Source organism: Lepidochelys olivacea (assembly GCF_965140295.1).
Source record: "Lepidochelys olivacea isolate rLepOli2 genome assembly, chromosome: 10".
NCBI classification, from domain to species: Eukaryota; Metazoa; Chordata; order Testudines; family Cheloniidae; genus Lepidochelys; species Lepidochelys olivacea.
This window is the reverse complement of record NC_140420.1, coordinates 76,262,221-76,289,610: the sequence shown is the minus strand read 5'-3', so window position 1 is coordinate 76,289,610 and position 27,390 is coordinate 76,262,221. Positions and strand designations below refer to the sequence as shown.

The window sequence follows — 27,390 nt, the reverse complement described above, 5'->3', positions numbered from 1 at the left end:
CACCCAGTTACCACTGCATTGAGCCTAGTAACTTGTATTTGGTTCCAGCATGTCTTCCAGAAAGTCATCCAGTTTTGATCTGAAGACATCAAGAGACAGTGAATCCACCACTTCCCTTGGTAGTTTGTTCCAGTAGTTAATCAGTGTTAAAATTAGTGCCTTATTCCTAATGTGATATTGTCTAGCTCTCACTTCCAGCCCAGTGGTTCATGTTATGCCTTTCTCTGCTAGATTAAAGAGCTGTTTAGTGCCCAGTACTTTCCTTCCCATGAAGGCATTTATTCACTCTAATCAAATAATCTCGCCATCGTCTTCTGGATAAGCTCAGCAGAGATTGAGCTCTCTCTCTCTCATTGAGTCATTTTCTCCAGACCTCAGATAATTTTTGTGACTCTGTTCTGTATCCTCTTGAATTTTTCCACATCCCCTTTTAAAATATGGACACCAGAACTGTAAACAGTATTGATCTCTCCAGTGCTGTATACAGAGGTAAAATCACCTCCTTACTTTTCCTCACTACCCTTGTTTCTACATTCAAGGATCCCACTAGTTTGTTTTGCCACAGCACCACACTAGGAGCTCATGTTCATTTGTTTGTCTACTGTGACCCCTAAATTTTTATGAGTATATGACATATACACAGTTACATTTATCAACTAAACTTGTAATCTCATCAAAGAATTAAAACAGGTTTGTTCGCCAAGGACTGTTTTCCATAAAATCATTTTGACTGACATTATACTTGTGTTCTTTAATTCCTTATCAATTGAATCCTGGATCAGCTTTTCCACTGTTTTGCCCATTGTTGATTTCAGGCTATTTATTTCAACCAGCCTCCTGGTGGTCTTTTTAAATATTGGCACAACATTAGCCCTTTTCCCATCATCTTTAATTTCCCTGGTATTCCAATATTTATTATAAATTAATATCAGCTGGCCAGAATTCTCCTTAGCCAACTCTTTTAGTAATCTTGTGTGCAAGTGTCCGGGACTGCTGATTTAACAGTGCTTATATTTAGCAGATGTTGTTTAAGTTCTCCTTAGTTACTAATGGACTGGAAAGCACTTCATCCTCATGTGATCCAAGTATTTTCTCCTCCTTTTTTCCAAATACAAAACACAAATATTTATGGAACATCTCTTCCTTTTATGTATCATTAACAATAATTTTGCCATCTCCAGCTACTGGGACTATACCAGGGATCGGCAATTTTTGGCACGCGGCCAGTCAGCATAAGCCCCTGGCGGGCCAGGCCGGTTTGTTTACCTGCCGTGTCCACAGGTTCGGCTGATCGCAGCTCCCACTGGCCATGGTTCGCTGTGCCCGGCCAATGCGGGCTGCGGGAAGCAGTGTGGGCCGAGGGACTGAACAAGCGGCGTCCCAAGTTTGGGAAACACTGCTATAGGGTGACCAGATAGCAAGGGTGAAAAATCGGGATGGGGGTGGGGGATAATAGGACCTATATAAGAAAAAGCCCCAAATATCAGGACTGTCCCTATAAAATCGGGACATCTGGTCACCCTACATTGCTACAGCTTTTGTTCCCAATATACTTTAAAAAAACAAACAACAAACCCTCTTTTTTTATTGTCCTTCATCCTGCCAGCCATGGATTTTTCCCTGATGTCTTTAGGTTCTCTCATCAGTTAATATTGAATGCTATCCCTTTCCTTCTTTTCCCCCAGTTGTATTTTTTTGTTTCTAATTGCTGCATTCTTTTCACCACTGAATTAGGATGGGCTTTTAGCCAAAGTTGCCCTCTTGGTTATGGCATCGTAGCTTTCTGGCCATCTGACAAATTGGTCTTGAAAAACTTGTAATTTTAGTTAACATTTTACTATATTTTTCTTCCCAGTCATGTTAAGTTTGAAAAACTTGCTTTTTAAACAAAACCAACTTTTTAACAAACACTGTCAGAATAAAAAATAGTATAACATAGCTTTGTATACCCGTGTTACTATTTACATCTTTGTCTTGTACATTTGTGTGGTTTTGCATGCTTCAACTATCGCCTTCATTGATAAGGTTCGGTGGATCAGCTATGAGATGTGGGGGGAATCCTGTTCATATGCCAGTTTATCCATGAATGACAGAAGAATTGAGGAAATGAAAAGGTCCTTCCCCTGGAGTGAAATAATTTAGACCTCTTTATACTATATTTATCTGCACTGTTTATGCAACAGCCTTCGTTTTTGGTAAATGTCTCCGTCCAATTAAGAACAAAAATCACGTGGCTCTGCTTTGTTAAATCTAATCATGAACTTTGGTCATGGAGGCGTTTTTTCTTAGCAGGATTGTGAACTGGAAATCAAGTTAACACACTAAATCTAAGTTTTGGCACCCACGCTGAACAGCATTCCATCTGCTGATGAGCCATATGGCCTGGGGTTTTTCAAGAACTCCCTCAATAATCCTGAATATTCTTAATATTTTTATACATTAAAATGAGGCACAGTTTATAGCAGTCTCAAACAAGGCTGGCATCGGTGTTGCATTTACACCACTCCAGAAACCACAGGCTTTTATCCTTGTTCAAGTTACAGTAGTACCTCAGAGTTATGAACTGACCAGTCAACCACACACCTCCTTTGGAACTAAAAGTACGCAATCAGGCAGCAGCAGCAGCAATTGGGTGGGGGGAAGCAAATACAGTACAGTGCTGTGTTAAACATAAACTACTAAAAAAAAAAAAAGGAAAGTAGCATGTTTCTTCTACATAGTAAAGTTTCAAAGCTGTGTTAAGTCACTGTTCAGTTGTAAACTTTTGAAAGAACAACCATAACATTTTGTTCAGAGTTACGAACATTTCAGAGTTCTGAACAACCTCCATTCCCAAGGGGTTCGTAACCCTGAGGTTCTGCTATATATCATTCATCTACAGTCAGTGTACACAGGTAGTAATTTTTTTTTATTTCTTGTTTTTACCTTTTAGTGTAAGGCAATTATTTTATTGGTCTTTCCTGCAGAAAATACATATTTAGGTGTATTAAAAGGTTTTGCATCATTTATCAATAATGGTCTCTTCATCGCTGTCCTTTCTTTTAAGAGGAATCTATTGTGGGATACATTTTGGTCTGGAGTCAGAAATATTGCATATACAGAATCGAAGTTCCCTTTTACAGTGTAATTTAGGCAGAATTGAAATACCATCTTAAGGAGTACCTTCCAATGAAGTGAGCTGTAGCTCACGAAAGCTTATGCTCAAATAAACTGGTTAGTCTCTAAGGTACCACAAGTACTCCTTTTCTTTTTGCGAATACAGACTAACACGGCTGTTACTCTGAAACCTTCCATTGAGACATTCATAGTCAGCTTTCTTATGCTAATGGTGGTGGTGTCCACAAGCTCCCCTGCAGTGAAGACCCCATCAGCATTTTCCTTATAAATACCAGTGATGTTTGTACTGAAGTCTTTTTTTTTAAACTTCTAAAAGTGACTGTAAAAATGACACCTCTCTCTGTATGTCTTGAGGCCTGCCTGCCTGCGTAGCGACTAAAATACATTCTTACTGTGTTTTATTCCTGTTAGCACTGCAGAGCCGTTGTGCAGGTGAGAGCTCTGTCTGATGCTGAGCGTCACCGGCAAGTTTACTAAGTTCCCATTCATTTCTCCTTTGGAAACCCATGGAAAGCAATGGGTATTACAGAGGGCATGACTTGAAGACGAGGGGGCTAGTCTACACTGGCAGTGCTTTAACGTGGCTTGTGTGGTTGCACCAGAGCGCTGGGAGAGAGCTCTCCCAGTGCTCTTAAAAAAAACCCCACCTCCAGGGCGTGGGGAGGGGGCCGCTCCCAGTGATGGTGCCTTGTCTGTGCGGGCCCTTTACAGGGCTGAAACTTGCTGCACTCAGGGGAGGTGTTTTTTCACACCCCTGAGCAAGAAAGTTGCAGTGCTGTAGAGTGCTCGTGTAGACAGGCCCCGAGGTTGCACTGGTAATAAGTGAGGATAGAATTTTCCCTGAAGAATCAGTATTCCTGCTGCTAATTCGTGAACTAGAAAGAACCCAGCTTGGCCCTTGGATCCCAGGCTAAATGTTTAGGTCTGGCAATTAGGGGGGGAAAAAAAATCTGTAAACTCGAGCATATTTCATGCAGAGACCATTGAGAGTATAAACATGGGATCCCACAATGCCACTATTACAGATAAACTTTTCAGAGTAGAACCGTACATTAAAGCTGACAGTACGTATTCTGTCATAGCCAAGGCTTGGCATACAGTGTCTAAATCCTGAAGAAATAAGTGAGGGGTTGTGCAACAAATTTTTATTTTGTATTGTTGTTTGTTATTTATATTATAGTTGTGCCCAGTGGCTCCAGTTATGATTGGGCTCTGTTGTGGTGGGTTCTGTACAAACACATTGGAAAACGCGGCCTCTTATCCCAAAGTACATACAATCGAAGAGTGAGATCACCTCTTGGGTTCAGACATTTTTCAATATGGTAAAACATCTTTATTTGTAAGCTGAAAATTTGCCGATAAAGTTTCACAGATCATGTTGTGTGCAAAGCTCTAGGAAAAAATAAATTCTGAACTATCCTGCATGGGTTGAATGTAGTTTTCTCTTCCTAAATAAACTGTAGTTTAATTTACAGCCAAGCAGAATGTGCAGCAGATTTGAGGGAGGGGAAAAGAGAGATATACAGGATGGAGTAGAATCTGGTACATCATCTTGGGAATTTCTCCGTATCTGTTGTTGGGTGGATGCTGCATCCTTGTTCACGGACAGTGTTCTCTGCGTGTCTGGTTGTACTCTTTCTAGTCACGTAGTTTGGTTAAAGATTCTTGTCTTGATTTGCTTGGGTTCCACTGCAGTCCTACTACTGAAACTTTTGTTTTATGCTGCTGTTCCTGATACTGTTTTTTAGCTAAGTTAGCAAGTGGAAAACAGTTACCTAATGAAAACCAGATTTCCTATCTTGTGTTTGTTTACAGAGCCCCTGGCATGTAGCTAGCCTGGCTTAAAGGCCATAAAACATTGTAATCAAAGTGTTGTTGTTACATAAATATAAATGCTGCTGCTTCTTTTGATGTAACAATAGTAAGGCTGTCTCTTGAAGATCCTGCTCTTCGTTCATTTTTTCCAAACCCAGTGCCCACACCTGCAGATTAATGAGTTTTTAAATAAATATGCTTTTCGCGAATTTATGTCCTACTAGTCCGATATTTGTAGATAGGGTGGAAGTGTACTCTCTTCAGGGGAAAAATAAGAAGTTTGTGAGTCCACCATATATGATGTGTAGCATCTGTACTTTATTAAATCCAATTCTGCATACATAAGCAACATTGGGATGCTACAGTGGGGTCAACCTAGCCATGAGTGCTGCAGTATCGCAGTGCATTATTGTACGAATGTAATTAAGTTGTTTAAAGGGAGCTTTTTTGTTGCCAATAAAAGACCAGTTTGAAATACAAATTGGAAAGACAAAAAACCCTCTCAAAAACAATAAGTCAGCACTCAAAAATGTAACCATAATACCAGGGCTATCAAATGGGTTCCAGTCCTCAGTTGTTTCTGTTATCCTTATGTTGACATTGCTTTCAACAGTTTTCCTCATTACTTCACTGGCTCATATTTTAATGTAAATCTGGGAGAAAGATATCTCCAGGCGACTTGAAAACTCTGAGAAAATGAAATTTACTTTGCCAGCCTCCCAAGTGTCAAAGTTTTCAAGGGTTGCTCTAGACCCAAGGGGATATGAGCTCACAGAGTGTTTACATTGCTGCTTTTAATCTCTCTATATTTTTAAAAGGCCAGTTGTTCAGTCTTCCCTTACTCTTTCTTTGCAGTGTGCCCCAGCGCTTGTGGCAAACGGGCTTGCACAGACCAAAATGAATGTTGCCATCCCGAGTGCTTGGGGAGCTGCACTGCGCCCGATAACAACACGGCTTGTGTGGCCTGCCGCAATTATTACTACGAAGGAATCTGCGTGCCCACCTGCCCACCGAACACCTACAAGTTTGAAGGCTGGCGCTGCGTAACTAGAGACTTCTGTTCCAAAGTCCCTGCTACAGAGATCAGTGACTATGAGAAGTTTGTGATCCACAATGACGAGTGCATGGCAGAATGTCCTTCTGGATTCATACGCAACGGGAGCCAAAGGTAAAGGGAATACACAAGCTTGCATTATTATTCATATAATTCCCTGTGTGGTTTTAGAAAGATAATCCCCCAGTTCCAGGGCATTAACTGTCTACGGGCCTGATCCCAGGTGGTGCTGAGAATCTTGGTCTCCCGCTGGGATCAGTGGAGATAGAGTGTGGTCAACACCATTAGGATGAGGCCTTTAAACTAGACAATAGCCCAGTGAAAATGGCAATAAGGTGGGTGGGATGGAGATGTTGAAGAGATGCCATTAATCAACGGAAAGGAGATTCTGCTCTTGGAGAGCATTGCCACACAGAGCAGATTGTAAAAGTAGTTTTGTTTCTCATGTTAACTGGTTGTTCACGGACATTCTGACTCTTCTGTGCACGTCTCTTATGTACAGTCACGTTCATTGCAGCCTTTAGGTCTCTGCGTTTTCTGGTTCACAGTGTTTTTCCTGGAAAATGCCAACACTACCTCAGTTCAGAGAACTAATACAGTAGATGCCATGCTATTTTATGACTAGGGCGCTACCAAATTCAAGGTCCATTTTGGTCAATTTCATGGCCCCAGAATTTTAAATTAGTCAGTTTCACATTTTCAGATGTTTATATTTGCAGTTTCATGATGATGTAACCGTGGGGGTCCCAACCCAAAAGGGGATCATTGGGGTTGCAAAGCTGTTATTGCAGGTTGCAGCATTGCCACACTCATTTCTCTGCTGCCTCCAGAGCTGAGCTTCCTGCAGCTGGGGGAGATAGCCAAAGGTGGATCTGATTGCCCCCGCCCCCTCTTCCCAAAGCAGCTGTGCAGGGGAAGAGGAAGGTCCTGTCCCTCTCCAGCCCGGGCGGGACGAGCAGCTAGGAGCCCTGGCTGGGGCACTCCCAGCAGCACAGGGGAGATGAGACACATCCCCACCTCTGGGAACCTCTGAGCTCGCCCCAAGAGTGACCATGCAGGGGAAGAGGAAATCCTGTCCCTCTCCAGCATGGCCAGGACTAGCAGCTGGATCTCAGTGCACGGTAGACACCCTAGCTGGGGCGCACCCAGCCCTACCCTGTCTCCTCCCCTCCAATAGCTCAATTTCATAGGGGAGGTCTGATTTCACAGTCCTTGACATATTTTTCATGGCCGTGAAATTTGGTATTTTTGACTGACTGTTGTGGGGAACTGTTTGTTTTACAGGAATATTACTCTGATTTTTGTTAGTCATATTCCTGGAATTTAAAGAACTTGGAGTGATAGATATGTTGTTGGTTTGCTCACTTTGCCAGTGGGCAAGGCAACAATCTTAGTTGCCCACCCAATGGCACTAAGAACAGTTATTTCCTAGCAATTGCTAATATAGAGGAATTCTTAGTACTGCATTGAAAAATGTCTCCATATAAATGGTCTGTATCATAGTTTTACCTTATTTGTGCAGGTTAGTTTTGTTCAAGGGGTTGAAATCTCCACTCTTTGCTTTATAAAGCTAGAGAACGAGAGAGTATCGTCCAAACAAACATCTTCCTAGGAAAATTTCCAGTTCCCATTTAGATGCAAACAGTATTACTCTTTGCTAGCTTGAAGCCAGATGTTTACCTGAGAAACTGTTTCCTGTTGTCTGGCCTGAGCTTCTAGTAGTGGCTGTTTAAAAACACTCTCATAAAACAGTATAGACACAGCTTATCTTATCATAGTTTTGTGTTCAGCTGCAAAGGCGGAAAGGCATAACTCAAGGCCAGTGAATGTTTTGTCCCCCAGTTTCCCAGAGCTGGTATTAACCAACAGTTGCAAATGAGGTGTTTCTAGCATTCTTTGTACCCTTAGTTGAATGCCTCTTGCATGTCTTCAGCTCTTAAGCACATTATTCTGTAGCATTTGAAATAGGAGCTCATGACTAAGAAATGAAAGCTCCTTTCTTCCATTACATCAGTGCACATGTTCTCCAAGCTGAAGAAGAAAGTGGGTTCAGTTACCCTTTAGTTAACGAATAACAAATCCATGTTTACCAGTGTGCTGTCAATGGCCTTCCTTTTCAGAGCTGGGGTTGAGCTGTAGATCACGAAAGCTTATGCTCTAATAAATTTGTTAGTCTCTAAGGTGCCACAAGTATCCTTTTCTTTTTCCCTTTGCTTGTCGTCTGTTCTCCCCCCCCCCCCCCAAAAAAAAACCAGAACAAAACAACAAAGGTATAATGTGAATATAAGTTAAAAATCACCAGTACAAGTGCAAGATGGAAAAGTGGTGAAATAAAACAAAGGAATGATGGTTATATTTTATCTGGAAGGAAGAACAATCCCATAGTGTCACAGTGGCCATGGGACTTGTAAAATTAACTCTACACAACAGTTTAGGACGGGAAGTGACTAGGAATAACGTATTCTATGCAACTGATAGAGTGATGAGATTGAGGTTTCTGTTTTGTGCTCAGTTGCACCTTACAGCAGTTTTTCCAGTCCTTTGATACCACCTTTAAAATACAAATTGTGACACCGTTTTATTAGGACAATAACCTCATTAGGAGATTTCTCTAATAACCATTTTCCCTAGGGCCCTTATATATGAGGGTCATATCTGCTCATAGAACCCATGGAGTCCTGGGTGCATGAGATATTTGCTTTTCTGCTGGGCCTCTTCTGAAAAATGGCAACTTTCCTCCCAGTTTGAGAGATTTGTGTTTTGTTAGGTTGCAGATAGAGAAGTTCTTGCTTTCCAAACAATGCAGCAGCAGCAGTCTGTTGTGGATTGAGAACCATGTGTTTTTGTTTATTTCTGGTCTCCTTTCCTTCTCAACAGTATGTTCTGCAGCCCCTGCGAAGGGCCTTGTCCAAAAATCTGTGAGGAAGAGAAAACAAAGACCATTGATTCTGTCACATCAGCACAGATGTTGCAGGGATGCACCGTCCTCAAGGGGAATCTGCTTATTAACATCCGCCGTGGGAGTAAGTAACGTTCCTCCTGAGTGGAGTCTTCGATGAGGGTCCTTTAACTTTTGATTTGCTCTTCGAGTGTATCAATACCCACAAAAAAAAAAACCCTAAGCAGGGTCTTCAAGAGGATTGTTTGCTTTTTAATGGCGCTCCTGCTGCGTTAAGGATTTCTGCTGGAATCCTCAACATGGCAGCGTTCTCTGGCATGTCTGTAGACCAGGTATTTAGCCAGTGGCAAAGCTCTCCTCGTGCATGAGATAATGAAAACCCCTGTTTAAGTTCTAACACTGCTCTGCCCAACACTCGTTATTACTGTGTTGGTCATATCTGGTACATGTCCTAACGTAAATGAACTCTGGATACGATTTGTCAAAGCAGTGATTCATCAGCTGGGAAAATTCCAACGGATGCTGAGCTTTAAAAATCATTGTAAACTTGGTGGTTTGAAATATACCTCCCTATGCATTCAAAGGAGTGTGTGGGGTGGAGTGCCTTGAATTTTTGTGCCTGTGCTAGATAGATTGAATTGCCTATGAATACCAGGGTTGCTCCTAATAACCAAGGGGGTTGGAAACAGTTGTATGTGAATTGTTTTAATTATGTGTTTCACATGTTTAAGTAGAATCTTAACTTTTGCAGGGAGATGGTCTGAAGAACTTTTATTTAAGTTAACCCATTCAGCTCACCCACTCTCTAAAGTAATTGATTTTATTCCTGTGACGCAGTGACGCAAGCTGTGTCTAGTTTAATGCTTAGATATTATCTCAAAGAATTGAAGAGTATTCCTAATCTAAACCCTCCCAAGTTATTTCAGGTGATTAACTGGCCACATGATATCCAGGCTGTACTGCTGTGCACACAGAGCTGAATTAAACGTTAGTGTCCTGCACAAAGAGCAAACACCCGGCTTCCACGGTCCTTGCCCATTTTGGAGAGTGCCTCCTACACAACTACCCTTGTAACTATTATACAAGCTGCAGAAAACCTGACTCTGAGTCAGCCTAATTCTATGAAGATGCTATGGCTTTACCTTCATTCCTTCAGCATTCCAGGAGCAATGGCTGCTTAAATGATGTATTTCAGAGTAACAGCCGTGTTAGTCTGTATTCGCAAAAAGAAAAGGAGGACTTGTGGCACCTTGGAGACTAACCAATTTATTTGAGCATGAGCTTTCGTGAGCTACAGCTCACTTCATCGGATGCATACCGTGGAAACAGTATGCATCCGATGAAGTGAGCTGTAGCTCACGAAAGCTCATGCTCAAATAAATTGGTTAGTCTCTAAGGTGCCACAAGTCCTCCTTTTCTTTAAATGATGTAGTTATATCTACTCTATTTTTTAAATTGCCAGTGACAGTCCCATGCTTTGGAGATTAATGTCCTTGCTGTTAGTTGAGAATAATACTAGATCTCTGTGGGGCTTCTCTTAACCTCCAGTCTGATGCCATGCTCTTCAGTGGATCATTTCAGCCTGATCTAATGAATGAGCTTTACCTCTGTCACCGAGAGTAACAGCAGTTGCAGTTTCACAGATGCCTAAATTTACAACTGCACATGAGTCTCTTCAGTCTTGCCAAAAGGTTGGCTGTTGAAAGCTCTGAATTTGGCATTGGCGCTTGTGTGGAATACTCAAGCGAAGGAAAGCATATCAGTGAGAAGGCTCCAGATGGAGTTGTGATAGTGCTTTGTTTTGTGCTCCACCTGTCTGCCTGCAGCTGGTCTCCAGCAAGATGAATCTTGATTTTGTTTGCAAAAGCAGTGAATGTCATAAATACTTATTCTGATATGCTAACCATGCATTGAACAAAATGCTGAGATCAACATGTATGAACTATAATTTCCTTTTCTTTCATGTAGACAATATTGCTTCTGAGCTGGAGAATTTTATGGGTCTGATAGAAACAGTAACTGGGTATGTGAAGATCCGCCATTCCCATGCACTAGTCTCCCTCTCTTTCTTGAAGAATCTGCGATATATTTTGGGAGAGGAACAGTTGGACGGGTAAGTGTTCAAATACAATGAACTAATATTTGTAGAGGCAGCTTTGCTTTAGCAGAAAGCCTTGGAAAATAAGTCTTACCATGAATATTTTGTTATCATTTATTTAGTCTTCACCTCCACTAATATGCAGTATTTGTCTCCTACTGAACAACCATTGTACAATCATTCATTTGATCCTCTTGCAAGCAAGTAGTGGGATGAAGTATTTAAAGATATATTTATGCTATCTGCTTTCTCTTGTAGAGAGATTTTTTAGGGAGATGTACGTTTGTAAGCATCATTTTCTGTTATATTAGACATGTTCTGTTTTTTGATGCTCAAGTGCATTCAGAAATGAACATCTTCAGAAGTCATTGCTCTTTTGGCATTGCAGTTTATTAGTGTTGTATCCTTAAGAGAGGTCTATGGAATGTCAGTTGGAAGAAGATAACAGGTCACTAACTGCAAGATAAGGGAGTGCGGCTGAAACTAGCTTGTGTAGCAGGAAACTGCTCATAAGTGAGCTAGCCTCAAAATACTCACATGAAACTAATTCTCCTTATCTAGAGCCAGAGAAACAAAATATGAGCCTATAAAGTAATCATGAGCCACTGAAATGTTTGCTGATAAACATTGTGGATTTTTCCTAATTCTGTTAATAATATTAATTCTGTAATATTCTGTGTAATATGCTTTTAATAGCACATCCTGCAATTACTATCTGAAACACCACCTACACCATCCTCACCCCTGAAGGTAGGTGTTGAAAGAGCAGAGGTAGGTTTAGCTCCTGCAAAACTTTAGTTTGAGATGCTTAGGTGGGATGATGTTCCTCTGGGAAATTGCTGCACTCCCTTTCTCTCCCCAAATTAAGTAACTTACCAAGTTCAGAACAACACTCTGGAGAAGAAATTGAGCCTTCCTCGCTAATGAGAGATCCAGTAAAATAAGGATTTTGGAAAATCATTTAGGAGAAGGTGGTGGGAAGGTCATGGGAAAGGTGGTGTGTCTCTGATTTATCTGCCCTGACAGGATAAAGTTACAGCATAAGGGATTCTTCACAACCTCCCTCTCTTTCTCAGGCTACTTTTTGGTCAGTCTTAAATTCTTAAAATTCCACCATCTGACAGAGCAAGTTAAAGGGCAGCTCTTCATTCTACACTTGAAAAGCACGCTGACTTTTTCAGTAAGAACATTTGGCTCTTTGGAAAAACATGTTTCTAATTGCAAATCCAAGAGGCTTGTCACTTTGCCTAGAACAAGGCTCTTTCAGATACTTATGATGTGGCATACTCAAGCAGATACTCCAATTATAAATTTGTTTTTGCTTTCTTTTAGTAAGCAAGTTCAGGAGTAATTGTGTTTATGGAATCTCGTATGTCAGCAAGCATAACTGATAGGAAAGAAGCATCAGTGCTATGATTCAGGTTTTATTAATTCTCTCTGCCTGATTCCACAATGGAAAAACAAACAGTGCAACTTAGAGGAGAGGAAAATAGGGGTGCATGTGGGAAGCAAAACTGATCCACACTAAGGAATTAGTGCAATTGCGTGCTGCTTGGGTCAGGAACGGTCTTCCTCTGTTTACAAAGTACTTACACATTTGGGGCCCTGTCGCAATCTGAAAGATAATTGTTCAGAAATATTCAGCTTAAGGCAGACAACCCTGCATGAAAATTTCAGCCCAAACAGCTATTTGGGCAATGTTAAAAGAAATTGAAAATAGGGTCTTAAAATGGGAATTGTTAGACTGCCCTAACTATAGCAGTCGCTGCCAGCACTGCATATAATGCATACAAAAAATTATATTGAAAGAACATTAAGGTTGCAAAGTGAAGCCCTTTTATTGTTTCCTCGCTTTCATGGTTGCCTGTGCAACCTTAATTTGGCCCCCTTGTGCTGAGGTAAGATGCATTATGATACATTCTTTAATTATGTGACCACAGACTCTTTTTTCCCCCCTCCCTCATTCTGTGTGTGTGCTGAGGAAAAAAGGGCAGCTGTTCAAATTTTGATCCTTGTCATTCAATTTGTAAACCCTGACTTTTCCCCTCATCATCATACAGAGCTTGCAATTATTCATTTCCTCATAGTTTTTTCTCTAAGGGTGCCTGTCACCCTAGTATCTGAGGGCCTCATAAACAGTGAATTTCCCTTTTGCTGCACAATATGAGCTTTATTATTCACCTATAACAAATGGGGAAACTGAAACAGACTTGCCTGAGAGAACATAGTGAATCTGTAGCAGAGCCAGGATTCGATCTCCGAAGTTAGAAGATGAGGAATGCACAGTTAGAGGCCACCTGTCAAAATTTATGGTGTCAATCACATAGGAAGCCTCTGACTGAGACAGGGTTAGAACCAAGTTCTCCATTATGGCATTCATGTGTCTTAATCACCAGATCATCCTTTTGTCCTCTGCCACTTTCACTGCACACCTTCCAGAGCGGGTCCTGTGGGACGGTGCTCCCTGCCTCCCTCTCACCCCCAAGCCCTCTGGACTTGTTATTGGGCTCCTGCCCCATGCACCTCCTTGACCGCACCAGTCATGCAAACTAACTCATCTGAATGCCATCCAGCTGGTCCACCTCTGAACCATGCCCAGGAAACATCTGTATGCGCTCATGCTTCACACCATCCACTTCCTCATCCTTGTGACCTGCCCCGACACCAGGTAGCTGGACCTGTTGCCACCTCAGGAGGGCAAGGAATGCTGGTAGGACAGTCTATAATCCACTCTGGTCCCCCAGTCTTTTGGGTATATTAGTTGGCAGTTCCTTCATGGAGCCAGGAGCACAGGAATGTACCTGGCACAGTTCACAAACTCCCCCAACATCTGTCGTCTTTGCAGCTAGAGGGAGACCCTGGTACACATCTAGGTAGAGTGCATCAGGTTACAATCGCTCTTCCAGAACCTCTTACTGAGATTCTGGCTGCAGTTTTCTCTGCACTTCCTGGTATTGGTACCCCCTTCCCATGGCTGCACAAAGTTTCAGGACCTCCCCTTCAGCGTCCTTCTGGAGCTGGCCAAGATGGCCCTCCATCACACCAGAAGGAGGAAGTTGGATTGGGGGGAGGCTACTCTGCAAAAGCAGGGACTTATTTCTATTCCTTGTCCAGTCACACCTCCTAGCAGAGTTCTTCTGAGTCCACTGACTCTTTAGATGCCTTTGAGGAACAGTGGGTGCTGTTGGGGGTTCTCTGTTCAGTGTCCCCATCTGATCACCTGATTTTCACCTTCTGACTTTCACACCTGCCCCTGTTTTTTCATTTGTTGTCCCCCACAATTACTTGTGGCCTGGGTTCACTAGCCCCTCCCTCTTGGTGAAGGGGAAGGCTGTTAGCTATGGGTGGGTTTTCACCTGCTGTCTCCTGGCACTACAGTAGGTACACACCTTCCAGCTTCTGCCACAAATGAAGAAAAAGTCCTACAAATGGTTTCGTATGCGACACTGCCCTGATTCATTCCCTTAGCACTGTCGCTCCTGTGCACTGAATGAGACAGGGTCCTATGGACAAAATTGTATGTGACCATGTCATTAAAGACTGTGTCATACGACTTATGTCCAAGGGACTGAATTAAGGTTACACAGGCAACTGAAATTATTTCCTTACTTTTCAGAGTTTGGCTTTCCAACTTAAGTAAGATTATTTGATCATAGTTTTTTGTACGTCATTTCAAAGGTAAAAATAAATTCTATGGGCAGCTGTAACAGCTCCCCCATCCTGCCTCATTAATAGAGTTTGAACCCTGAACCTTCAGTTTGAGCTACAGGACTAACTACATAAATTGGCACAGGTTATCTCAGCGGAGAGCCCTGTGCTGAGTTCAGGGGGAACCTGGTCCCTGGGGTTTTTGTTGGGAGCCCAGCCTGGTGCACTTCCAGTGTCCTTTATCTTTCTCCTGTGGGGATGAGGGAGTGAGCAGTGCAATCTCCTTTTGTTGACTCTGGCCTTTTTTCTCCTGAAGCTGCAATCAAGGGTGCCAGTTGCAATGGTGGCTTGTAGACTCCTGTCAACTTAGAAATGGACACTAAGACCCTCCCAGTTCATTTTTCTTAGACTGCTGAACAGCCATTAGGTAACTTTCAATCAGTGCCAGGTTAGCTGAACTGGCAACGGTCATCTAGAGGTGAAAGTTGCATTTACCACTTAACGTTATATTAAACTTCAAAATGAAACCGCCTGGCCATTGCACTGCATCAAAATACATTCATGCCATGGAAGAAGGGGTATTTCTAGACGTTACTCCTATTTATAGGTCAATGGCACAGAAAAAAAAATATGGCTCCTATAGGGGTTGTTTCTCCTCTTTGTTTTAGTTTAAAGAGACATTATGAAGAAACTGATGCTTTCTCAGAGACTTCTACAAATAAGTGACCCTTCAAAAGGGAGGTAGAGAATGGGGCATGACAGGTTGAATTTACATATGGGCTCAAGTGCCCCACTGATTCCCCTGCTAGTTAGAGGAGAGCAAAACACCCCAAAGACGGCCATGGGTAAAGTCGTGTCATGGCACAGTACATCCAAACCCACACTTTAAATTGAACACAAGAAAGCACTATCTCTAGTTTCTCCCGTATGAATTTCCCAACAGAGACTCAGTTCTTGGTAGAGCTGCTTCTAGCCCATCTACAGTGTACGGATTTATAGCCGTGCTGCATAATGAAGGGCCTGTTGGTGCTTTGATTATAAACCCCATTTTTCTGTTTGAAAGTCCCATCAGGCAGATACTGTAGAAATAAAGGAGAAGGTACCAGAATTGTTGTTATATTGGTTATTTGCTGATTTCTAAAGTTTTGTTATGCTGTGGCTTGTTGGGGGAAATATTCTAAAATAATGGGAGAGTTTGATTTAAATTTGAATGGCTTGTAAACCAGTTTAAAAATGTCTGTCTTCTGATGGTGCCTTTTATACGCCATTCCCTAATTTGTTTGCTTGTTTGTTTCGCAATAATTCTATTGCGGTGGTGCCTAAAACCCCTGGTCAGGGATCTGGGCCCGAGTGGGCAGGCACTGCATGGACGCAGAGACACACACCGTCCGTGCTCGCACGCGCTCGCGCTCTCGTGTCACATTAGAAGACAGTCCTTGCTTCAAAATGCTCCCCAGTCTTTTTTTAAAAAGCAAACCAAAAATTTTCTAAGGATTATTCCGCTCTCCTGCTAATGTTTATAAGCAACTTTTCCCTCAAGGGATAAAGTGATTGGCCCGCTCTGTGGGGGCAGCTGTGACGCTGACGAGATACAGTGTGAACCTCCTCCCATCCCTTGTTCCCTTCTCTCCCTTATTGGCTGTGATTAGTGGGCTAAAGAGCTTTTTGCCCATCCTAGCCCTGGTAGTTGGAGTACCTTCTTCTCTGGGCCTCCCCAGGGGGCTTCTCTTCTGGTCTCTGCTGGTCAGATTCTGTTGCCTGGTCTTCCCTCTGCAGTCAACTCCCAGACTGCTGGCTTGAGCCTGCTGCTCACACTCACTGCACTGGCCCTTAGTCTGCCAGTCCCTGTTCCTATTCCGTAGAGGTCACTTCCCTTTCCTGGTCATTCTGAATTGCACATTGCCCTCTCTTAGCAATAGGCTGACCTGGGTTCTTGCCTCTCCCAGAATGAACTGTGGCGCTATCCTTTCCTTTCAGATCATCCTAAAAAGGAAGGCGGGGGATGCCCAGTAATGATCAGCAGAATTACTGCTGCATTTTTTTTTACAGGGACCATTATAAATTTCAGTGCAGATGTATGTAGCACTGTGAAAGTCCCAGGAGCTACATAAATATGTAAAATGTGATGTGTTTTAAAAACTCAGCCAGTAGTTGCCCAGTTATCAGTGTGTCCTGTGATTTAAGGTTGCACATCAGCTGTGTGATGACACTACCATGTGGGTGCTGCAGGGGATATGAACATCTGTTCACGTTCTTTCAGTCCTGCCATAAAAACTGGGCCTTGAAGGTCCACAGGCAGCTTCTGCTCATTGGTTTAGACTGTCCTCCTTCAGGCCCCAACCTCTTCTCTTTCGGTTAGTTTCTATCTCAATAGCTGATTGGCAGAAGTTTGTTTTCCTGTTGAGGTTCTTTTATTCTTTCCGTGCTATCTTCCTTGGCATCCTGACATTTTCTTTCCCCCCTCCACCCCCCTCCTCCACAGCTGTAAAGGCCAAAGTCTGATATAATCGTTACTTATAACTTGTATCTCCAGAACCCTGAGTGTGCTTTTTGCCCTCTTCAGCATCTTTTCCATTTCTGCAATGGTTTACCTATCCTGTGACTGGACTTGTATACAATATTCAAAATGTGGTTTCCCTGCTGCCTCAGATGGTGCCAGAATAGCTTCTACTAATTTATACTTGCAGTGTATATATAAACCCGTAGAACTCGTTTGCCTTAAACTGCTACTCAGACTTGTGCAAATGGTTTTAACATACTCGTTTTAACAGTTAGTCCCAACTGTTTCTTGACCTCTTTGCAGTAATCTAAAGTACGAACGAGAATGATTGACTTTGTCCAGTCACTTGATTGTCTTGAAAATTTAGTCAAGTCTCTGGTATTTTAAACACAAAGTGATAGGAGGTTTTCAATTAAACCTCTTGTATTAAAACCTGTTGTAATAACCTTGAAGGTGCTTTATTGTACTAGCTGCATCTAATTTGAGTCCTGCTTTAGGTCTGTCTTAAAAAAACAACCTCATCTGCCATTATTTATTCACATGACTATTGATAATGCATGTTTCATCTCATTAAAGAGGTTCAGGAAGTTGCAAGCATAGTTTTTGCTCATTGACTGCAAAGAGAATAGTGTCTGAACCATCCACAGGCTCTCAGTACACATGGTGAACTCTAAGTGCAGTTTTGCGTAATGCTTGGAAAAGATGTTCTCTTGGCAAAATATATTTAGTATGACTTGAAGATGGCGCATATGGGTGAGTTAAACTGTATTAGTCAACAGAAAGCAGTTGTACTCACTTTGCTCAACCCAAAGCAGTGTCAGGTGTATTTGGTTTGTTCGAAATAAAGTACTAGGTATTTGGGGACACTTGGAAGTAGGAGGAGCAGGCTGTTCTCGTTTTTATATAGCACTGTAAGAGCACTTGGCACTAAGAAGAAAACACAAGAGAGAACTGCAATCCTGTCCCAAAGAGCTTGCAGCCCCATTAACAAACGATTCCATTGTCATGGATGATTCATTGGGTATTCTGAGGTGTCATTGTTGTGTAACATGGGAGGAAACAATACTGAAGGAAAACTATAAATGATGGTGTTGATTTGCTATCAAACCCATGGTTAGTCTGTTACTATCCTGCAGAAACTCATAATTGATGTTGCATAATGTGTTTGAGAAAAAATAAATTTTGACTCCATTGATAGGGACACACCCGTGCAAAACAAACAGGGCTTGCACAAAACACAAGGGTGTAGTGTATTTATATTCGGGGTTTACATCAGTGTAGTTAACATGGGTGCAAATTTCCCTAATATTACAATAATCATTTAGATATGCCCTTAATTCCCTCTCCAGTCCTTTCCTTTCATAGAATCATAGAATAGAATATCAGGGTTGGAAGGGACCTCAGGAGGTCATCTAGTCCAACCCCCTGCTTAAAGCAGGACCAATCCCCAACTAAATCATCCCAGCCAGGGCTTGGTCAAGCCTGACCTTAAAAATATCTCAGGAAGGAGATTCCACCACCTCCCTAGGTAACGCATTCCAGTGTTTCACCACCCTCCTAGTGAAAAAGTTTTTCCTAATATCCAACCTAAAGCTCCCCTACTGCAACTTGAGACCACTACTCCTTGTTCTGTCATCAGCTACCATTGAGAACAGTCTAGATCCATCCTCTTTGGAACCCCCTTTCAGGTAGTTGAAAGCAGCTATCAAATCCCCCCTCATTCTTCTCTTCTGCAGACTAAACAATCCCAGTTCCCTCAGCCTCACCTCATAACTCATGTGTTCCAGTCCCCTAATCATTTTTGTTGCCCTCCGCTGGACTCTTTCCAATTTTTCCACATCCTTCTTGTAGTGTGGGGCCCAAAACTGGACACAGTACTCCAGATGAGGCCTCAGCAATGTCGAATAGAGGGGAACGATCACTTCCCCCGATATGCTGGCAGTGCCCCTACGTGTACATCCCAAAATGCCATTGGCCTTCTTGGCAACAAGGGCACACTGTTGACTCATATCCAGCTTCTCGTCCACTGTAACCTCTAGGTCCTTTTCTGCAGAACTGCTGCCTAGCCATTCGGTCCCTAGTCTGTAGCGGTGCATGGGATTCTTTCGTCCTTAGTGCAGGACTCTGCACTTGTCCTTGTTGAACCTCATCAGATTTCTTTTGGCCCAATCCTCTAATTTGTCTAGGTCCCTCTGTATCCTATCCCTACCCTTCAGCATATCTACCTCTCCTCCCAGTTTAGTGTCATCTGCAGACTTGCTGAGGGTGCAATCCACGCCATCCTCCAGATCATTTATGAAGATATTGAACAAAACCAGCCCCAGGACTGACCCTGGGGCACTCCACTTGATACCGGCTGCCAACTAGACATGGAGCCATTGATCACTACCCGTTGAGCCCGACAATCTAGCCAACTTTCCATCCACCTTATAGTCCATTCATCCAGCCCATACTTCTTTAACTTGCTGGCAAGAATACTGTGGGAGACCGTGTCAAAAGTTTTCCCAACCTCAAAATGAAAATGGTTCTGCAGGCTCTTTTCTGCCATGGATACTTGAAGTTCCCATCTTGCCATTTCAGCCTGGCGTGGAATTCACACAAGTAACTTGCATCGGTATTCATCAAAGTTAAGGTGTGCATGTAACTCCACTCGTGCACTGAGAGAATAGACTCCCATTGTCTGTTAGAAAGTGGCTGCAGCAGGTGGTCAGATTGTGACGGTGCAGAGCTTTTAAAGCAGTGAAGGTTTGTGCTGTGCTCAGAGCAAGAGTGACGTAAGTGTGACCGTTTATTCCCAGACAGTAGTGTACGAGAGGCAGAGTACTTGGTAGAGCATATGTGATAACTTTTATTGGACCAACAGATAAATTACAACACACTGTCTTCTAGGCAAAGAAAACTCCTCATTCAGCTCATGTAACACAATTTAGTAACACAAGAAAGGATGCCACATTCTCTACCTTTCCATCTTACCTTGATGAGTTAAAGTACAGCACACGTTTTCTGCTATACAATATGCAGGGCTGTCAAATCTCATTAGCAGTTAACGTGGAAAATACATTATAGAGATCTCTTTCAAAGGGACATGTATTGAATGTTGTATGTCAAGTAGTGGGACAGGAATAAAATAGTGTACCATTGTATTTTGTATAGCATCTTCCATACAAACTTCATTGTCATACCCACACTGGAGTAAGGGAAGTCTACAACCAGTGGCAATCTGGAAGTCCCGTGTTGCAGCCGTTTCCCCTCTTCCCTGTGGAAAAATTCAAGGGAAACTCACTTCCTAGGGGGAAGAAGCATTTGCTCTCCTCTTTGGAGGCAGAGCGACTGGGCAGGTGTAATCAGTTCATGTCAATAGGAATTGCCCCCGTGTTCAGCTAGTTTGGCCAGGAACTACCCATGAGCTGCTGGTAAAACTAACTTTGCCTTTTAAAATCTCTTTGTAGGAATTATTCTTTCTATGTGCTGGACAACCAAAATCTGCAACAGCTGTGGGACTGGAACCACCACAACCTGACGATCAAAGAGGGGAAAATGTACTTTGCGTTTAATCCCAAACTGTGTGTGTCTGAGATTTACCGCATGGAGGATGTGTCAGGAACCAAGGGACGGCAGAGTAAAGGAGATATAAATCCAAGAAACAATGGGGAGAGAGCCTCTTGTAAGTCAAAGTTCAGAAGTGGAATTAAATAGGAGTGAGGCCTTATACAAGCTCTAAAAATAAGGACAATCACCCCACGATCCTATTGAAGAACACAGAATGGAGAAGTTAGCGATTAAAAGACACATTGTCCATTTTAATTCAGGGGTTCCCAAACTGCGGTTCTTGGTCTACTGGTGGTCTGCAGAGCTGGCTGGTCACATATGGATGACTATTCCCAGCTGGCTAAATTACACTGATGAAGAAAATGCATTGTTTTCCTAATACCGATTTTGACAGCGATTGCTATCGCTACGGGAACACAATTTAAAATGTCCACATTACAAAAGAGTTTGAGAATGCCCAATTCCATTGCTTTGCCACACCGCAATATTTCACAAAGTAATCTTTTTTTCCTTATTTGTGGTATAATCTGGTTTTTAAAATCTTCAGGGATGGAGCTTCCACCCCTTCCTTTGCAAGACAGATCCATGACATAATAAATATTAGGGGGGAGAGGGGAATGTCTGTTTAGTTTCCTGGTATTGAGAAAACTGCGCAATTTTGTTTCAGTGCCTTTTTATTTTAGTGCAAAACAGGTTGTTTTATTTTCATACTTCTGGCTGGCCTCTGCTGGTGTGGATTGCTGCTTGTCAGTTGCTAGAAATATTCATTAGAATAAATCTGCTGTGATTTGTTTCCGTGTCAAACAGAGAATAACTTGAGAGAAATATTTCCAGTTAGTTCTACAATATTTCAGAGTTACAATGCGTTTGTGTTTTTGGGCTGTGCAGAAGCATATTCACAAAGGGCATGATCTTCAAAACCTATTCAAGATTTACAAGTATAAAATCCCATCTGTCCTTTAAGGATTGCAAAGAAAAGAGGGCTTACAGGCCTGGCTTTGCCCCAAGACCCCTACAGCTGATGACATGTCTTGTCTGTTAGGTTGTTCGTGGTGTTCTTGGAAATGAGTAAATTAAAGCATATCATGTTTATAAGTAAAACCCCTTTGTGCTGGACAGTGTTTACAAAACTAGGACACATACACTGCTGAATGTCTCTTTAGGCATGATGCATAAATGCAGATGGTGCAGATCCTTGTTGTGCAAAGGAAGGAGTGTGCTTACATTCAATAGACTGAGTGCTCACAGTTCTGGAGGAGTTACAGATGCACAGCCAGTCCCTACTACCATGAGGCCAGTGCCAGCCACTGCCTGTTCCTTAAAACTATTACAAAAAGCTTTCTGACTCTCAAAAGGGAAAAAAGGAGAGAATTAACAAAAGCTAAATTGCCTTTGAAAAGATATTAGCACCATTAGTGCCAGCGTACATGAGGGTGAAAACCTCTTTATTTTTCAGAGAGTTCTACTAAGATGTTAAAACTCACTCACAGTTGACACTTAACACACACGTTCTCAGTCCAAGAATTACGTTTTTAAAACAGTTTTGTTTCAGGACTGGATGGCTATTCATCTCCAAGTTGCTGGTTCAAATCCAGCCCAGTGTAGTATAGTGACTGGAAAGTGCTGCCATCAAATGGTTGTGCTGTATATGAAATGAGTTTAATAGTTCTCAGTCCAGGGCCTAATGAATAGGAATGCAAAAAACACTACTGCAGTTGCCAGGGACTGCATGGGCCATAAAAGCTGATCTTTCCTTTTACCCTAGAGAGTGCTCACTTAAACTCAGTGCTTAAATTTATAAGCAAAATAGAAGATGGAAACTTGTAGTGCTAACTGTATTGGTCCTGTAGATGAGCAGGACTTCCATTCACAGAGAGAATCCTGAGCACCTTTTCCCAGCATTCTAACCACACACTTTAAAATGTTTTATTTTTAAGAAGTAAATTTACGTGTTTCCATGTATCCTAAAGTTACTGAACGCTCACGAAGTGCTTTGGAATAAATAGACCATATGTAGCAACTAGTAGGTTCCTGCTGTACAGTGGTGATGAGTGCGATCGAGACCTCTAAACTAGATAATACTGAGGCACACAGTTTTAAGAAACACAACAAAACCCAATAACAAAGTTGTGAATTGAACTAATTTTGCCATGGTTACTGACTGTCATTTGTTTATGCTGTAGGCGAAAGCCACATTCTGAATTTTGTCTCCAACACCACCCTGAAGAACCGGATTAAGCTCACCTGGGAGCGGTATCGCCCTCCAGATTACAGAGATCTTATTAGCTTCACTGTTTACTACAAAGAGGCGTGAGTATACGTGTTCTGAGACTAATTATGTCATTCAGGAAATAACAGGCACAGTGGGTAGGGTTTCTCTCTTGACCGTTGTGTTTATTGGCTGAATAAAGAATAAAGTGAGTCAGCAAAGTCCCTTGGGCAATACTTATTCTGTGCAGTGTACTCACTTTGTTCTCGAGTGCTCCTTTCTTGCAAGGTTCTGTTTTGATACTATGTACTAGACCAAAGTGCCTGCTAACGTAGAGGTGTTTAGGACCTCTTTTCTGTCTCTTCCACCCCCACATCCCTCCAAAATTTCAAATTAAAAAATCCCAAGTGATATCAAATGCTCGCCTATTTTCTGGGTGCATTTCTGTGTTTATTGGAATCTCCAAATAATACGTGTGCTTGTATGCCAATTAGCTCTTTCTCCTCCCAGCCATGACATTGGCTAGGCAGCAGCATGGATTGGAGAGAGAGTTTGAAGGTCTGGTTTGGAGCTTCAGTATTGTAACTAATTGGGCTCTGGGTAATTTAGGTTCTCTAGGATGGACAGAGTGCTGCAGCGTTTGCTGATGTTGGAATGCGGTAGGATGCAGTGGAGAACTGACTTTGTTAGGATCTGTTAGATCTGACTTTGTTAGATCCTTTCTCACTCCCCCCACATGCACACATACCAAACCCCTTTGTATTGGAGATGGGCCTGAACCAGAACTGAAATCCGAATGAACACATGCTCTCCATCCCCCTGTGCTCCAGTGTTTTGCGAAGTGTTTGGATCCAAATGGTGACTTGGGCTCATTTCTCTTTCTCCTTCATATTCAAGTATTTTTCTGACCCGTGTTCCCATTTCATCTGTCACTAAGCAGCTTTTCTAAAGAGGACCTATTGCCAGTGTCCACGCTGACTAGCAATTCTTGGTACAACAACCACCCTTCAAGGGTCTAACCCTACCTTTTTGTAGTCCTTTCCCTACTCCATTCTATCTCTAATCTCAGACCAGGTTTTCTCTTTGCTGTCCGGAGCTGTTCTACATCTCTGTGGAAGTAATAGTTAGAGTGAGCAAGAAACACTTCCAACCGGAAACATATTAAATCAGTCAGCTGCATTGAGATTTTGATTTGAGAAGAGAGAGATGTAACAGGCGCACACACAGCACGGTGAGCAGGCTGATTGCTTCAACATCCTGGAGCTGAGTTGTGAGCAAATGAAGCAGGAATTCTATTAATACCACAATATGAGTCTGTAACACGGTATGCCTTCACTATTGACATGTCCATGCTAAATAGCCATTAAGTAAAAGTAATACCTTTGTATATAGTTGTACCAATAATAGAATTTAAAATCAATCAAAGGTACCAATTACAGATCCAAATGTGGTTGTTTGCCTATAATGTCAAGAACTAAAGCAGCCAGTATGCTACTGAGCTACTAGTCAAAGTGTAGCGAAATCTGGGTTCTTGCGGCTAACGTTCAACCATTGTCTATAATTATTCTGAGTCACATCTGTTGAATTTGTGCCCAGATAACCTGTGAATATAAAGTCAGAAACATTTCACTGTCTGTTTTTGAAAGTAAGATAGGGCAACTGAGAGTCAGTGTCTTTAGAACAAGTCTTGTTTACGTTTTAATTGACACACTAATCTACAGCTATGTAACCAAACACATTTATATTGAGTACAAGGAGTTTCCTTCTGTACCTACATGTGAATGTGATTGGTTCTTTTGGTTTATTACCACTGTCACAAGATAATAACAAACTAGCATTTTTTTATTGTTTTATGGTTCATTGTGTTTATATAAGGAGAAATAAGGACTTCTTATTATTCCATTATATGGGGAAGGGGCTATTTGTTTGGCACAGTCTACCCGTTGTATAATGCTAGGGACCCTTATAGAGCTCTATAAATAATAAATTAATACCCCAGCAGGCTTCTTCTCTCCAATGCTTATTGACCTATCCCTGAAAGTCTGTTTCTGTTTCACTTGCTGACAACAGTTAAACATTATCTCTCCTTTGGCAGGAAGTAGTTGAATTGAAGATGATTGTTCACACTGATAAATTATCCAACAGCTTTCCTTTTGTGGGAAGGGAAAGTAAGCGATGAGTACCTATTTCCCTGGATTCCTGACATCTCCGTAACTACAGAGGCTAAATCCTGCAGCTAAATCCCAACTCCTAGTTTTATAGCAGTTGGAAATAAAAGACAAATCTAGGCTTTGGGATTCTCTTTTATTCTTCAAAAAAAGCAAATAAACTTTTTATATTAGTTTCATTGGACAAAGGCTGATGTGAGATTCTCCCATAAAAGTTCGAGTGTTTTTAAGAGGAAGTAAAAGTACAATATTTCTTTTAATATTTCAGACCATTCAAGAATGTGACAGAGTATGATGGACAAGATGCTTGCGGTTCTAATAGCTGGAACATGGTGGATGTTGATCTGCCCCCAAACAAAGAGAACAACCCTGGGATTTTACTGCAAGGACTGAAACCTTGGACTCAATATGCCATTTATGTCAAGGCTGTTACTCTCACAATGATGGAAAATCACCACATCCATGGAGCAAAGAGTGAAATAGTCTACATACGCACCAATGCTGCAGGTAAGGCCTGTGATAGCTCAGTGGTTTGAGCATTGGCCTGCTAAACCCAGGGTTGTGAGTTCAATCCTTGAGGGGGCCATTTGGGATCTGGGGCAAAAATTGGGGATTGGTCCTGCTTTGAGCAGGGGGTTGGACTAGATGACCACCTGAGGTCCCTTCCAACCCTGATCTTCTATGATGCATGGGACTGCAAAGGTATCACAGGCTGGGCTTTCACCCACTCAAATGGTTCTTTAAAGCTGCATGCGTAATTTATTAGCCCTGAACTGTGGAAAAAACTAAGTGCATTGGAAAACATGAACAACTTTTAAATGCTTGATACTCAGGAAATCCATTAGAGGGGCCCAGTGCAGTTTAAATATATTACAGTCTCAGTTAAGGTCATTTGTAATAATCCTCCCAGAAAACATTGCAATGAGAGGGCAGACAAGGGTTTGTTTGTCAGCTATACAGAGAGGAACACAGGGTGTCTGTTTTTCACAGTTGTGTACTTGCCTTGAAGTCATAGTACTGATCATTACAACACAACACCAGGTGAACATGTTGGATTCAGCTCCATCTTTATACCACAATAGCTTCCAAAATGAGTGGGGCACTTAAATAGCCTGGCATCCGAGTTGAATTATTAAAAAAACCAAACTGCTTGATAAGGTAATTTCTGAAACAAGAGATGGGAGAAGCTCAGGTACCCTGATACTACAGTGAGGTGCATAGTATAATAACCTACATAGATATAGATAAAAACTGGCTTTTACTTGTAAGTGTCGGCTGCCTTTTCAATAGACCATAATTTTGAGATCTACAAGCACGTTGCTTTTAAATGTTTGGCTTTTGGAAGGCACTGAACATCAGGTCATGTTTACCTGTTCGTCTCAGCTGTGTTCCAGATTGTTCTATTTTAAGTGTGTGTAACCCTACGTGCACTGTTACAGGATTTGAAGTGTCTTTTTTGCCCTATATCTTCTAAAGCAGTTGGGATTTTGCTCTTATTTTAAAGCTCTTGGTTTTCTAGTGCATGCAATATAATTTTGCCTTGGAGCAAGCATTGGAGACCTTAAGCTGTAGAGATCCCCAAGATGCTGCTGCTGCATTGGTGAAAAGGGCTCTTGCACTACCTATAAGAGCCTCTTTCACCATTTTTCCATTGAAATGTGTGAGGGTGAGAGAGAGAAGTTTGAGAGAGTGACATGTTTTTCAACCTTGAATTCAACAATCTCTGGCAATGCTGAGTGAGACAACTCAACTTTTTGTTTGCTCAAATTCAGGAGAAAACCCACCCTATATATTTTAAGTTTTTTTCCAGTGTATTCTACACAGATGCCAGCTGAGACCAGCCACCATTGTTCATATAGCATAATAGCAAAAATACAAGATGTGTTTATTTTCAGGGTGTCAATCAAACAAGGGGAGAATTAAGTCAAATAATTCAAAATTGTGCTCAGTGGGATTTGCCTGTAAACTCTGTAAAATATCCAGTGTATTTAGAGGTGGGAAGTCCAGTTAGAACCTCACTCTCATCAGACCTCTCCGTAAATGTCCTTGTATGTTTTTGGATGTTGTTTCATATGGAAATTCATCACACAGGTTTGCTGCAGGGTTTGTTGCTGTGGTTTGTTTACTCCACCCCCCTAAATTTCTCTCTCCGCATAATGCCAGTCATAATTTTCCATATGAAACCTCCGATTATGGCATTCTTAACGTTCTTCGCGTAAACAATTGCTTTTGTTGAGAAAGCAGCAACTAAAAGATATGGGACAGTGCGAGTACATAAATTGAACCTTTCTGGATTACATGGAGTAAGGAAATCAGAATGTCTTCAAATAGTT

The 27,390-nt window shown here is 41.9% G+C and overlaps 1 protein-coding gene across 1 annotated transcript in view; it reads left to right on the top strand.

Annotated features, from left to right (window-relative positions):
• The window catches only part of IGF1R (insulin like growth factor 1 receptor), a 281,321-nt gene that overhangs the window by 214,545 nt on the left and 39,386 nt on the right, over positions 1–27,390 (top strand). Inside the window, exons 3-8 of the mRNA XM_084642472.1 lie at positions 5,788–6,100; positions 8,864–9,009; positions 10,854–10,998; positions 20,581–20,795; positions 22,864–22,990; positions 25,326–25,564. Of these exons, the coding sequence (XP_084498598.1) occupies positions 5,788–6,100; positions 8,864–9,009; positions 10,854–10,998; positions 20,581–20,795; positions 22,864–22,990; positions 25,326–25,564 (1,185 nt within the window). The remainder of the gene's footprint in view (positions 1–5,787; positions 6,101–8,863; positions 9,010–10,853; positions 10,999–20,580; positions 20,796–22,863; positions 22,991–25,325; positions 25,565–27,390) is intronic.